Source organism: Pithys albifrons, chromosome 33 (genome assembly GCF_047495875.1).
Source record: "Pithys albifrons albifrons isolate INPA30051 chromosome 33, PitAlb_v1, whole genome shotgun sequence".
Classification (NCBI taxonomy): domain Eukaryota; kingdom Metazoa; phylum Chordata; class Aves; order Passeriformes; family Thamnophilidae; genus Pithys; species Pithys albifrons.
Window position 1 is genome coordinate 901,523 of NC_092490.1, and position 14,947 is coordinate 916,469.

General features: G+C 47.5%; 2 protein-coding genes across 2 annotated transcripts in view; one reads left to right on the forward strand and one right to left on the reverse strand.

Annotated features, from left to right (window-relative positions):
• Nucleotides 1–14,947, reverse strand: part of LOC139684162 (uncharacterized) — a 1,455,962-nt gene that overhangs the window by 865,261 nt on the left and 575,754 nt on the right.
• The window catches only part of LOC139684161 (uncharacterized), a 1,434,678-nt gene that overhangs the window by 803,829 nt on the left and 615,902 nt on the right, over nt 1–14,947 (forward strand). The window contains 1 exon segment of the mRNA XM_071579762.1: nt 8,822–9,493. Coding sequence (XP_071435863.1) covers nt 8,822–9,493 — 672 coding nt within the window.

Here is a 14,947-nt window from a genome sequence, read left to right on the forward strand (position 1 = left end):
GTCTGTGCCCAGCATGGATCACCTGAAACGTGGGTCAGCAGGTCTGTGCCCAGCATGGATCACCGGAAACGTGTGTCACCAGGTCTCTGCTAAACAGAGCTCACAAGGAAGTTTTTTTTATCAAGTCTTTAACCACTTTGTCCACTGATGCTTGAGGAGATGTGAGCTGCTCTGAAACCTCTTTCCATATTCCAAGTACTTGCAGGGCAATTCCCAAAGTGGATGTGTTTCATTCGCTTAAATACTGCAGAGAAAAAGAAAACCCAACACTTCAGGTTCAAATATTTTCCCCAAACAAAATAAAAACTTTTCCAAGTTAGTTGTTTATACCAAAACTGGTTTTTTCTTGTTTGTTTTGCTTTTTCTTTTCTCTCCTCTATTTTTTATTTAATTAATTAGAGTTGCAGAAAGAGCTACAAAAATGTTGGGGAAAAGCCAAGGTTTCTTTGAGAAGCAAAGAAAAATCTTACCACCAGAAGCTCCTTTTTTGATGACATACCCTGTGGGGGAGAACAATTTCTACCTTTTTTTTTTCTTCTCTTTCTCTGACACTTGTGGTAGATATCTCTTGCCCCAAGAGACTTGGAATTCTGTCTTTGGAAACGTAGAGCTGTTGCTCAGGAGAAGCTGTTTTTTACCCTTTCTGGGCTGCGCAAAGTTTGGTCCTCATGAAGAGGTGAGAGAGGGGGAAGTAGGGAGAGCTTTTCCCATGGGGTTACCACTTTGCTCTCTTTCATTTTCCCTCCCTGAATTTTCAAAAGTCCTTCTCTGAGTCCAGGGGTGTTTGGATGATGCTCTGGGGCACAGGGGTAAAGGTTATGCTGTAAGGGAGAAATTATCCTGAGTCAAGAAAGTTCTAAGTTGGAGATGCAATTTACTAGAAAGATTACAATAATTCAATGATACAGAGAAAAACTTGTTTCAGCCCTCAATAAACCAATTGTATAACCCATCCCCCTGGGGCATGAACATTATGGTCTTCAATTGCCCCTGTGCTGAGTGCCACGTGGTATCCCTGAATTCACAGTCAAAGGAAAGGAAACCTTTTGGTGAGGATGATGGTCACAGTCTGGTCAAGAGTGGCTGTTGCAGTTCTGTTAAAGTCTTAGTCACCCTCTGGATCCAAATAGTGATACCAGAAATGCCAATTCCTGAAGATTTGACATGCTCAGGTTCAGGTGGGAATGTCCTGTACCTCACCCAGGCTGGGGACTTCCACCATGGGTGATTTGACCCTGTGAATCCTGGGATATTTTTGGAGTCTTTGATGGTGTGAATCATTGCAGCTGCCTATTGTTCCAGCCCCTAATGGCCCATTAGCAGACATGAGCCCTCAGGGTGGGTGTGAATGTGTTGATGTCTCCCCAGAGGGGAGTTATCACAGCTGACTCATTGGTGTGAAGACACAAACATTCCTGTGCCTCCCAGGGATCTCTCACACCCAGCTTGTACTCTGAGGGCTTGGGTGGGCTCTGTATTTATACTGATAAATGTATAAATTTGGGTTTTTTCACAACTTCCACAATGCAGTTCTGTTCCTTGTCTTCTGTAGGGACTCCTGAACTCTTGGAAAATTTGTCTCAGCTTCTCTCTGAGGGAGGATTTGAGATTCCTTCTGCAGGAACTTTTGGTGAACATGGCTGTGCTGGGCAGCCAATGGAAAGAAAATATTTTGTTGTCCTTTAAAAAATTTTTAGCCAGCCTTCTGCCCCTGGGGTGGAGGTGGCAGGAGAAAATGTGGAGAATGAAGGAGTGGTTACACAGAAATCTGAAATTATCCTGGAATTAAAAGATGCAGAGAAAAAAATAGGGTTGGATCCATGATGGCCCATTAGCAGAGGTGAAAATCTCCAGGCCATGTGTGGGAATTGTCTCAGTGCTCCCAGGGGGGAGTTATCACAGCTCAGTCCCTGTGCAAGGCCGAGGAAAACACACCTACCTGGAGCCTGAGCTGGCAGGTGTGCACACCCTCAGAACCTTGGGGGTCACTTTGCACATCATCAGCTCCACCTGCACTGTCTGAGTCATCAGCATTCCAGCCTTTCACACCTGGGCACACATTCTTCTGCCAGGAGAACAGGACCACCCTTATTTAATCTCAAATTCCCCTCCCACTCCCAATTAGCAGAGAAAAGAGAAGGAGGATATCAGAAGTTTTGTGTCACCCAGGACATTATCCACCACTCTATTCCCTTTTGCTTTTTTTCCCCTTTTCCCCAGTATGCCCTGAATAACACATTAACTCTGCACCTCTCTATCCAATATTACACACAAATAGGAACAATGGAACAGACAGTTTTACACCACAAATAGGTCCTCTTCAGGTACACACCATGTTTCCCCATTTTTCTGAATTACCCACCAAGTGCAACTTTGTCCTGGAGCAAAATCAATCCCACAGATGGGTTTGCCTTTGCTTGAGACAGGACTGATCCACACGGTTTCCCCTGACACACCTCTCAGGTGCACTGTGGGGACTTTCTCTCCATCTGTGCTGTGAAGGGGCTCTGATTGGGGTTATCATCCAGTTATTAAAATTATTAGAAATGTCTCTGCCCAAATTAAGGTGCAAAGAGGACCAGATGCCAAAGTCAAGAGGATGGATTTTATTTAAGAGTAAATGTGAGGCAAAGAAAGAGAAATAGAAAGAATTAGGAAATAGGAGAGGGGGAGGGAAAGAGGGTGAGAGAGAAAAGTTAAAACAGGAAATGTATCCCCACTCCATGGAACCCAGTGGTGTCCTGTGCGTCTGGATCTGCTGTCTCCTTGGTGCTGAGGGTCCCCCAAACACAGAGTCCAGGTCGATTTTTCTGGGATTTTTTTCTCTGTCACAATTTTTCTTCACAACATTCCTTTCCAATTAATGTTCCACAAAGCTGCACCCACAACTGAGAAATGTCAGTGGTGCAGAGTGCAAGTATTTCCTAAAATGGTTACAGGTCTTGGGAGCTGGGAAAAGGTTTTCCTGTATTTTATCCATGTCACATTTGCAGTCCAAAGCTGAAACTCCTTCTGATTTACGAAGGGGGTCTCAACCATTTCCCATGGAATAGTTTCTTTTATTCTGTTAAGATCTTTTAGTTCACATGTCAAAATCTCTGTAAGATTTAGATGAATTATCATAATTAATCCGAAGCCTTCTGAGGAAAAACTATGTTAAGGTTGATACATATTTGTATGATTTCAAACATGCAAAATCTCTTGTAGAAACTCACAAATTAAACTGGGTTTTCTCTTTTAGTTCTCAAGTGATTGAATTTAAAGTATCTCTCCATAAGAGAAGACTAAGAGATTATTCCACTCCATTATTTCTTTTTTAGTATAAACAAAAAATGATTTAGCAAAATTCAATAAGAATTAATAAAAATGTTTGTTTTATAATGTCCTGCAATATTTGATCTCCCAGTGAATCCCTCTCAATGAAAACACAATCAAACCACATGAAATATTATTTAATAATAATTACGGGAAAATTAAAAGTTTTCTTGGTTCCACACAGCTCCATCTCACCTGTTGGCAGGTCCCTATAAAAAGAGAAGTGGAAATTTCACCCAGGACAGACTGATTAATTTAAGGCAGGTTGGAATAATGCTCCTAAAGCAGCAACTTGAGTCTGAAATGCTGACATTAACAAGGTGACACATCCTGAGAGAAAGGTGCTCATCACCCCTTGGCTGCTTTCTGTGAGCCTTCTCCTGCACATCTGCTGGCAGTTCCGCCAGTCCCAGCTGGGCTTTGATCTTCAGTGGAGAGTGCTGGAATTCCTGGAAATAGAAAACTAAACAAACTTCACCCAAAAAGCTACTCCTTAGTGAATCAAGTGGTTCAACTGCGTGAACTTGGGATCTCTCAGGTGCAGTTTTAACTCCTCTTCCATGCAGTGCTCCCTGCACTGCTGTAGTTGTTTACCCCAGATTTCAGGGGGTCTCCTCCTGTTAATTTGCTGTTCAGTGGCAGTCAGAATGCTTGTAAAAATTCAGCAAGAGCTGCCCCTTGTGCTGGGTTTCTTTGAGGGTTTTTAGGAGGTTTCTGCTCCTCACCCTGGAGCCAGGAACTGACCTTATCAGTTGGGCAGATAACACGTGCTCTGTTTGCTCCAGTGGTTTAACTTTGTGCCATCTGGGAAGTGGCTCCAGCCCCTCAGCATCCCACTGCATTAATAGTGACTGGATTTCCATCTCCTCTGATCCAGGGCCAGGCTTTGATATCTTGGGAGCCGCACACGGTGCCAGTTTAGCTGCAGTTTGCAGACCCTGGGACACATTGGTGGTTTCAGCTTTAATTAAGGGTCAATCTGCTCCTTCCTCATCATCAGCTGTCAATGCAAACCTGATGTTTTGCTCTTTCTCACAACAACAGACTGGCTCACTGTCTCTCAGCTCCTCCCCTGAACACAGGAAGTTTGAGTTACAAGGCCTTGTTACGGGTTCTGCATCCTGCAAATCTCCCTGTAACATTCTCCCTCTCTAATCCATATTTCAAAGCTCCACCTGAATCTTTCAGACATGCCCATGCTCAGCAGCAAAGCAGTGCCACCATTTGCAGCCTGTCTTGGAGCTCAGCAGCAAGCAATGCTCCTGCTGCAGCCTTTTGAACTAATTCTTGCTTTTTCTGGAAATACCATGTTTTTTGCTGCTCTTGCAAAGACAGGATTATTTCAGATTTCTGTGTAACCACTCCTTCATTCTCCACATTTTCTCCTGCCACCTCCACCCCAGCACAGAGGAGTGACTAAGAAATTTTTAAAGAAAGGGTAACCAAATAATTTCTTTCCATTGGCTGCCCACAAGGGCCCTGCACTGTAAAAGCTCCTGCAAAAGAAACCACAAAATCTCCCTCAGAGAGAATCTGAGGCAGTTTGCCAGATTTCAGGAGTCCCTACAGAAGAGCTCTCAGTCTCCACAGGTCCCTCAGAAGAAACTGTGCTGCTGTCAAAGGCACTTTGGGGCAAGAACATAAGGCTGCTCTCACTGCACCAAAATAACAACATGTCCTGGTTTTCTGGTCTTCTCAGGGGCGAGGATCCAGCAAAATGGAGAGTCCAATGGATTAATACACTGGCCCAGTTACAGGGCTGGGACCAGTATGGACTATGTGGGGATAACCAAAACTGTATATTCTGCTCACTCTGTAGCAATTCTGATAAACTGTTAATAATGGATCATTTGCAGCAACTGCTCAGAGCACAGCACCAATTTTTTGTGCTTTTAGTTGGAAATCTCATCAATAATCCACTTTTTAAACACTTTTTAATGAATACTGAACAAAACTAAGAACAAAACCAAGGTGAGTACAGTGCTGGTTGTGCCATGCTCGTTCTTTTGGCTGCAAACCCATCTGGTAGCAGTCATCAGTCTCCTCTCTTCCAGACCACAGAATGAAAGAGAAATTCAAGAGCTGGACCTGTGGGCAAACATCTTGACCTCATAGAAGTATCATTCAACCCAGATGGAGTTTGAAAGATCAAGACAAGGATTTGTAAACAAATTCATGTATAGATCTATTCTTCAGGAATGTGTGTTGTTTTAAATCCTGACCTGAACTTTCAGGCTCCAGAACAACGTTTCTCCTTTTATCCAAGACATAGTACAGCAGTTCCAGGTTACACAAATTCCTCACTGCTCAGAAACACACTAATAGCAAAGTTTTCACATAAAGCAAGGTTGAACTAAGACAGGAATCTGTCTGGCAGGTGACAGACTGCTGCTTTATTCACTAAGCCTTAGAATCTTTTAACTTGCATTTCATTGCCAAAGAAGATGATGGAAGAACTCCAGCCCATATCCAAGTGTTACAAGTCTATATTTGGTACCACAGTGAACTTCTATCATGAAGGTCATAAATGTGTGTGATGGTTTAAAGGTTACACTGTCGGGAGAAATGAAGACAAATCAAGAAAAATCAAAAGTCAGGGATGGAATTTATTTTAAAGTTTACATGAAATGTAATGATAGAAAAATATTTGTTTGAAGCCTCTAAAACCAGTTGTATAACGCAGCCCCCTGGGACATGAACATTATGGTGTTCATCAGCCACCCTTCTGAATGTCACGTGGTGCCCCTGAGTCAACAGTAAAAGGAAGAGAAACCTGTTGGTGAGGATTATCGTCACAGTCTGGTCGAGAGTGGCAGCTGCAGCCCTGTTTTGTTATTAGTCCCTACCTGGATCCAACTAGTGATATCAGAAACCCCAAACCCCAAAGATTTTGGGTGCTCAGATTCTACTGGAAAAGCCCAGTACTTCACTCAGGGTGGGGACTTTCAGAATGGGTGATTTGACCCTGTAAGTCATGGGATTGCTTTGGACTCTTTGATGGTCTGGGTTATTGGAGCTGCCTATTGTTCCAGCCCCTAATGGCCCATTAGCAGAGATGAGCCCTCAGAGTGGGTGTGAAGGTGCTGATGGCTCTCCAGAGGGGAGTTATCACAGTTATCACAGCTGAGTCATTGGTGTGAAGACAGAAACATTCCTGTGCCTCCCAGGGTTCTCAATCACCCAGCTTGTAGCCTGAGGGCTTGGGTGGGCCCTGTGGTGTTACTGAACAATATATACTTTTAGTTTTTTTCACATCTTCCAAAATGCAGCTCTGTTCCTTGTCTATCAACCTACTTGGGAATCTTTCACACTTGCAAATCTTCTTCAACCTTGATTAGAGAAGTTCACTGTGGCACCAAATACAGAGTTGTATCACAAGAACTGGGATCCTGAAAGAGGAAACGTCCCCAGACCCTTCCTCTCCCTACAGGAAGAGCCACAGGGACCAGGGCAGGTCCCCCAACAAATGCCACTGCAAATGACCTGGTTTCTGCTCTTGTGCAAACAGGCAAGGACCCAGTTTGGCAGGAGATGCTCCAGGAAAGGACCAGGTATGTCCAAGACACAGAATTTGGGGAAGAAGAACACACCTCAGTGCCCCTCACACACATCTGGTGTGTGTGAGAACACTCCAGGTCAGAAACATCCACCTGCCCAGGGGCCCAGCAGTGGGGCAGCACCAGAGTGCAAACAGAGCAGGAGAAACTGCTCCCTGCAGACCCCACAGCCAAGGGCAGAGAGAAACCACCCAGGCCACCACACACCCCCCAGGCTGCTGAACCTCCTGACACAATCCTGGGGACCAAACCTGTTGTTCTCCTTCCTCCTCTGGACACAGGAGCCGCACCATGGGAAATGATCCTGCCCAAACAGCAGAGATTGGCAGGTCTGGTTTTGGGAAAGGGGGACAGAACAGTCCCCAGGAATGAATAAGGAATAGGGAGCCTCATGTGTCACCCCATGTCCCCTGTCTCTCTCAGTGCCTCTCCCAACCCTTCCCAGACCATTCCCAGTCCTTCTGAGTGTCCCTGCAGCCCCCTTGCCTCTCTCCCAGTGCCCACCAGCTTTTCCACCTCACTGATGCTGTTGAGCTCCCAGCCCGGCCCAGGCCCCTGCTCTGCTCCAGGATGGATTTCTACCCTGCCCAGGTACAGGTGAGGTTGTTCCAGGGTGGGCAGGAGCTCTTGGAGCCCTTGGTGTCCACCACCATTGTCCCCAATAAGGACTGGACCCACCAGCTGCTGGTGATGCTGGAAATCCACCCCAGGAAGGATCACCTTCATCTGCTGGGTGGGGCACATCAGCCTGGAGCACCCCCTCACCTGGGACTGGGGTATGGCCTGGAAACTTGGAGGGAGGCTGGGGATCCTGGGAGTAATTGGCAAGAGGGTTGGGGAAGCCTTGGGAAACTGGCAGGCAGTTTGGGGAGCCTGGTGGTAACTCAGGGGGTTTGGGGAGGGAATGGACAGGTCCAGAAGAGGTTTAGAGAGTTATGGAGGGGTGTATGGGAAGCCATGGGAGCAACTGGGAGGGATTTGGTGGCATGGGCGATTACTGGGAAGGTGGTTTAGGAGACTTGGCATACTGGAATGGGTTTTAAAGGGTCCAGGGAGCAATTGGAGGTGAAATATGAAGGAGCCAGGGTTGGCTATGAAGGGATTGGTAATGGCTTTGGGGAGTCCTTGTAGGGCTGAGAAGAATTGGAGGGGAGCCCTGGTGTTGCTGGGAGTGATATTGGATCATCCTAGTTGGGAAGGGGGGACGCGAGGGGGTGGAATGGGATCCTGAAGGGGGTGGGAGAAAGTTCAAGGTGGTCCTGGGTGAATTGAGGGCAAAGGGCAGGGGGTTTGGGGATGTCCTGGAGGCTCAGTGAGAAGTTTTGGAAGGTCCAGACTCCCCAGACCTCCCAGAGCTGTCACGTGCTGCCTGCAGATTTGAGAGTAGAAACCCCCAACCAATGTGCTAACATGTTGGTTTTTTACCCCAGACCAGGAATTCTCCTTTCCAAACCTTGACAAGATGCAGGAAGAGGCTGCGAGGAAGATGAAGATGCCCCGGGACCCCCAGGCAGGTGAGGAGGAAGTCAGTGCCCCTTTGCCCCTCTCTTGTGCTGCATCTTCCAGCCCAGCATGGCCCCGGCTGCAGGACAACCCCGCTGCCGACGCCGTCCTGCCAGGGACGGGTTTGGAGGGATGTCCTTGGCCTTCCCTGTGGGCCGGAGGCAAATGCCCTGAGTGTCCTTGTTCCTTCCTGCCCCAGGCCCCAAGCTGAGCACGGAGAGCACGAAGGACAAATCCCTCGGGCAGAACTTCACAGCAGAGCCTGTTTTGAACCGTGCCATGGTGCAGGAAGTCACTGGGGAGGAAAAGCCACGGCGATCCCACAGGAAGAGGAGCTCCAAGCCGAGCCAAGAGACATCTGAGGAGGAAACACCCAACGTGTCCGGGGAAGGCAGTCAGAGATTGAGCCAGAGCTCTGACCTGGTGGTGCAGCAGCAACTTCAGAGAAGGGAGAAGCGCTGCAAGTGCTTGGAATGTGAGAAGAGCTTCAGCAAGAGCTCAAATCTGATTCGCCATCAGCACATCCACACTGGGGAACGGCCTTACAAATGTGAGGAATGTGGAAAGAGCTTCAATCAGAGCTCCGGCCTTAAGCAACACAAGAAGATACATACCGGGGAACGTCCCTATGAGTGTTCCAAGTGTGGGAAGAGGTGTCGGACCAGCTCCAATCTTCTCGTTCATCAGCGCACACACACGGAGGAGAGGCCCTTCTGCTGCAGCGACTGTGGAAAGAGATTCAATCAGAACTCCCACCTCATTACTCACCGGCGTATCCACACTGGAGAGAGGCCTTACTTTTGTTGGAAATGTGGGAAAAGCTTTAGGCAGAACTCTGAGCTTGTCATTCACCAGATGATCCACACTGGGGAGAGGCCCTACGAGTGTTCTGAGTGTGGGAAGAGGTTTCAGACCAGCTCACTCCTCCTCAGGCATCAGCGCATACACACAGGGGAGAGGCCTTTCCGCTGTACCGACTGCGGGAAGAGATTTAACCAGAACTCCAACCTCATCACCCACCGGCGTATCCACACTGGAGAGCGGCCTTACAAGTGTGACGAGTGTGGGAAGAGCTTCACCCAGAGCTCTACCTTGACCAAACACCAACGCACCCACCAGTAAGGGAAGCCCTGTGCGTGCCCCAAATGTGGGAAGAGCTTTGACTGCTGCTCCAACTCCATCACCCATCTCCAGAGCCACGTTTTGAACAGAACTGCTGAACCACATTCCCAGTGATCCACGTTAGGAACACACCTGGCTGGTGTTCTCATCCCCCTGGTTCTCTGTGGGCACTTGAATTTACACAGGGGGAGGAACATCCATGGTGTCAAGGGTTTACTTAGGCCCAGATTTAGGCTTTGTTTTCTAGTGCAGACTTTGGACAATCAGCTGACTTGAGCCAGGTCAAACCAGTTGACTTCTACAGGCCAATGGTATTGCCTACCATATTCTGACGTCATCTCAGATACAAAAAGAGAGGGAGGAGGGGTCTTCCTTCTTCTTCCTGATGGATGAGCAAAGACTTGGGGTGAACCTCAGAGGTCCTGGGGAGATACCAAGGCTCTCCAGCAGTTTATTATCTTTTTTAGGAAAGTAGAATTTTTTTCTGTTTGCTCTTGCTACCTTTTATTCTTAGTGTGCAGTTTGTATTTTATTTGCTGTTTAATTTTTTTTTCTCTTCGGATAATATACCAAATTCTACTGAACTATGGTCAGTTGTTGGTTGTTTTTTTTTTGGGGGGGGGTGAAGGTGCAGGGGTGATCGGGGGATTTTACCTCTGAAATGATTACTTGGCATTTTGCTAAGTTAAAACCATCCCACATGGGGACACAGACTCTTGTGTGAAATTCATTGGGAAGGGGGATTTGTTGACATTTGACCCTAAAAATCTCCCCTGCCCTCATTTAATTCTTCTGGTGGCCAAAAGGAATCCTCAATGGGGTTTGAGATATTTTCCAAACTAAATAATTCCATAATTCTAATTCTTTGTTGTTCTGCCTCTCTATAGGCCTCCCAACCCAAACATATTCACCTTATCGCGACTCATTTTTTTATTATTATTATTTTATTTGACCGAAAATTGATGGACATGCCACTTTGCAGGAGGGTATTCTCCCTTCCTCCAGGCCTCCTGGGATGGGGCTGGGAGCCCTCCCCACACAGGGACCACCCACATTTCTTTTTGGGAGATGAGGATACTCATACACTGGGACCAGCCCAGCTGGTGTCACAAAATCCCTGAAAGTGCCACGTTGGAATGGGACCCACAAGGATCATCCAGTCCAACCCTCAGAGTCTCATCCCCAAGAGTCAAACCCTGTGCCCGAGAGCATCATCCAAACCATCCTCTGTCAGGCTTGGGGCTGTGCCCAGTGCCCTGGGGAGCACCTGGAGGCATCTCCTAAAGCTGACCCAGCCCCAGCTGATGGGATGTGTAAGGAGGGGGCTGTTGGGGGACACTTTGAAATAGCTGTTTAGCCAGGGGGTGCAGCCAGGGATGCCCAGGGCTGTGAGGCAGAGCAGGGTCCTGCAGCCCAGGGTGCTGTGCTGGGGCAGGGACTCTGCTGCCTGCCAGGGGCAGCTCTCAGCCAGCCCAGGGAGCTGCTGACAGGGCTGGGGCGAAGGGCTGTGAGGAAGAAGCAGCCCCTGGGAGGGCTCCTTGTCTCCCTCAAGGGCTGCTGCAGGGCTTGGGACTTCTCACAGCCCCTACATCAACCCCAGACAGTTCCCAGGGCACATTTCAGGGAGGACATTAAAGCAGGACCTACATCAAATGGAAGCATCCTGTTCTTTCAGTCTTGTGGCCGGGCAAGTATGGATGGGCAATGGCACACAAAAATTAATATCTCCCTTTCAGGAGAAAGCACAGAAACTCCAAATTTGGTTCTCCAAGATGTGAACAAATCAGGGAAATCTCTCCAGAGCAGATGGAAAACAGTGTGATGGACACTGTAGCTCTCCAGGCTCTGCTCAAAGCCACATCGAGCTGAGCCCATTTGCCTCATGTCTTGTCTCAAGGCTTTTCATATTTTAAATCTAAAGAAAATGTATAACCCTAAAAAGAACAGTCCCCATTCCTCCTCAGTTTGTTTGATCACACCCCTAAATTGCTTGATTCCTTGCAGGGCCGGGATTGAGGCCGAGTTTGGGGGTGGGATGGGCAGAACCGGCCTCGAGATTGGATGGGGAATGGGGACCCCTATTGGTCCCCGCTGTCTCATCCCACTGTGGGACTTCTGAGGGGCCATCTCTTGCCTAAAACCAGCTCTCAAAAGAAACCTCTGAGACCCAACTGGTGATCTTGAGCAACCAGACAGTCGTTATCACGACTCCCTACATGGTCACAGCATGCTGAGTGCCCTGGGAATCAGTTCCCAAAGTGCACACAGAGGGATCTTCACTGCAGCTGATGTGTCAGCATTTCATCAGTATTCATTGTTCCTTCCCTGCATTCCTGTTACATATTCATGGCATTTCTCAACAGTTACCAGTATATCTGCATGTCCTTATCAAGTCTCTGATGGGACTTTCTGAGGGGGTTCTCTGAGCAATCCATAGTTAACATGACCCTGCCATTCCCAGGAGGGCAATTCATGAACTGTTCATGGCTCAGGAGGAGAGAAGTGGCTTCTTCTCTTCCTTCCCAGTTTCCAGACTTTCTCACTCAAAGCAAAGATTTTCCTTTCTCAAGGGGATGCAGAAAAAGGCACCTTTAAATCTAATCCTACCAGCTACTCTAGGTTATCATTTAAGGGGTTTCTCTCAGGTTCTAAACTAATCGATAATCTTTCCCATTTCTTTCTTTAAGGGTACCTGGATTTAGATTCTACAAACAAACCATGCTTAGCAAATTTCTCTGTTATTGGAACCAATCCAACTTGGCTTTCTAATTTCAGAGGATACTGGGTTTGCCTGTCCAGGTCCTGCCTTAGGGGTAATTCTTATGAGTTCTGCCCTTTTCGACTTTCCTGTAATTCCACTGACCCACACAACAGGAACAACTGCATGTTCAGCTTCAGCTGGGATGTGGCTGCTGACTGGAGGTATTTCCTGCCCAAGAAGAGCTGCTCCACTGACATGTGTAGTCTCAGAAATTATGATTTCAAAATACCCATTTTTTTAAATAAATTTCTTCCTCAGGTTTTCTAATTCATCTTTCTATAGAAAGGTTTAGTGGAGTTTGGCAATAGAGGAACTCATGAATTTTCATTGTTTTCCCAATTCAACCTGTGTCACAGCAATAACATCTCCAGTGCCATTCCTCAATTCTCCTTCTATTGGGTTAAGAACTGAGGAAGTTGCCCCTTTCTCTGACCAATGCACGGGCAAACCAGACAGTGGGGACTGGAGCCCACACCTTTACCCAGACAGTGGAATCAACATCATGCTGATGACTCAAAGTGGTTTTTGATTTTTAAATTCATAGATTTTAGAAGTAGCTATAGTGAGCTATAGTGAATGTAGATTTTAGTGTGCCAGTATTTCTAGTAGCTTAAAGTTCAGTCTTAATGCACACCAACCCTTGTCCCATATCAACCCCTCCAGATTTCATGAGCTGTTTAGTCTTGTTTTCAAGGTAAAGGCTGAAATGCACCTCAAGGCCTGCACCATGAGACACAAACATAGGCTGAGTGACCTCCGAGCCCAGAACACTTGGAAGCCTTCAAGTGCCCTGTGTGCAGTGAGGGAGATGAAGATGATGAAGAGGGAGTCCCAAAACTCCCCCAGACTCAGTTCCAGATGGGTGTGCTGGGGGCGTAACGGGGCAGGACTGAGGGGAGAGTGAACAGGGATTGGACAGACTTTATTATAAACCCCTGAAACCAGTGCTGGGGCAGGAGTGTGGATGGGCATTCCTGGGTGAGCCTGGGTGCTCATTAAAGCTGCTGCTCTATTATCTCCCACTGAAATTGGCCCGGAGTCTTTTTGTCCACTGACATTTCAGGCAATAATGCTCAGGGTATAAAGTGGGGGGAGAAGGAGGTGGGTGGGACATGTTTGGAGTGACGGAGTTTGTCTTCCCAATCACCATTCCTTGGGATTGGACCCTGCTGTCCTGGAGGTGCTGAACACCTGCCCAGCCATGGGAAGCAGGGAAGGAATTCCTTCTTTTGTTTTCCTTGTGTGTGCAGCTTTTGCTTGTCCTCATTAAACTGTCTTTATCTCAACCCATGAGTTTTTTGGCATTTCCCTCCCATTTCTCTCCCTGCTCCTGCTGGTGGGAAAGTGAGGAGTGGCTGTGAGGGGCTTGGGGGCTGGATGGGGTGAAACCACACCAGCCTTTGTTGGTGTCCACGGTGGGGCTGGGAGTGTTGGAGATACCAACAGATGGCATTGGGATGTGCTGATGGAATTTGCAGCTGCTGGTGCTGTCTGGGGCTCCTGGCTGTGTATCACAGTCTGGTGCTCCTTGGTGAGTGCCTGTTGGTGTCTCTGCTGCTGAGCTGCTCAGCTCTGACCACCTCACTGTGCTGTGCCTGGGAATGTTGGACAACAGCCCTGGTGACGTGCCTGGGCTGGCAGGAGGCCTGGGAATTGCTGCTGCCCTGGGCAGGCTGGAAGTGCATGTGACCTTGAGTTGAAGGGCCTGTGAGCTGTGGGTGAGACCAGGATAGAGCAGAGACCCCCCTGCAGCCTGGGGAGGAGCCCCCACTGGACCAGGGGATGCCAAAAGGATGCCAAGAGCCTTTGAGACCCCGTGCAGAGGTTTTGGGAGGAGCCCACGCTGCAGTAGATTTGGTGACAGGACTTGGGACCCCTTGGGGACCCACAGTGGATCAGCCTGTTCTTGAATTCCACCCAAAAATCCTTTAATTCACATAAAATTCCTCTCATTTGCTCTAAAATCCTCAATTTCAACCCACATTCCCATTAATTTTACTGAAGATCCTCATTAATGTTGGCCAGAATTCCCTTAATTCCATCTAAAATCTCTCCCATCCTATGTATTTCACTCAACAATCTTTTAATTCCACCATAAATTTCCCAAAATCTTTTTATTACCATCTGAAATCCTCTTAATTCCACCAAAAATCTCCTTATTTCTACCCAAAATATCTTTCATCGCACTCCAAATTTTTTAACTCTACTCAAAAAATACCTCAATCTATCTTCCAATCCCTCTTATTTCACCCCAGGATTCCACAAAAATCCCTTTAATTTCACTTAAAGATTATTATTTCCACCACAAATTCCTTTAATTCCTCCTAGCCTCTCCTAATTTCACCTCAAGCCCAGTGAATTTTACTCTTAAATTCCCTAACTGAACCCAAAATTCCCTTAATGCCATCCAAAATTCCCTTCGTTCCACCAAAAATTCCTTTAATCCCACTCCAAATTGTTAGTACTATCCCAAATATCTTCCCCTACTCACCAGACCCACAAGGGCCCCCAAATCCTTTTCGGCACCCAAAGTGCCCTATTGGAGCCCCAAATCCTGGGAAGGGCCTCATGCAAAGGGGGAGGGGGCCTGGGGGGATTTTATGGGGTTGGGGTGGAAATAGGAGGCCCGGGGGAACTTGGGGGACACTTGAGGGTCCCACTGGGGTCTGAGGGGCATTTATGTGGCACT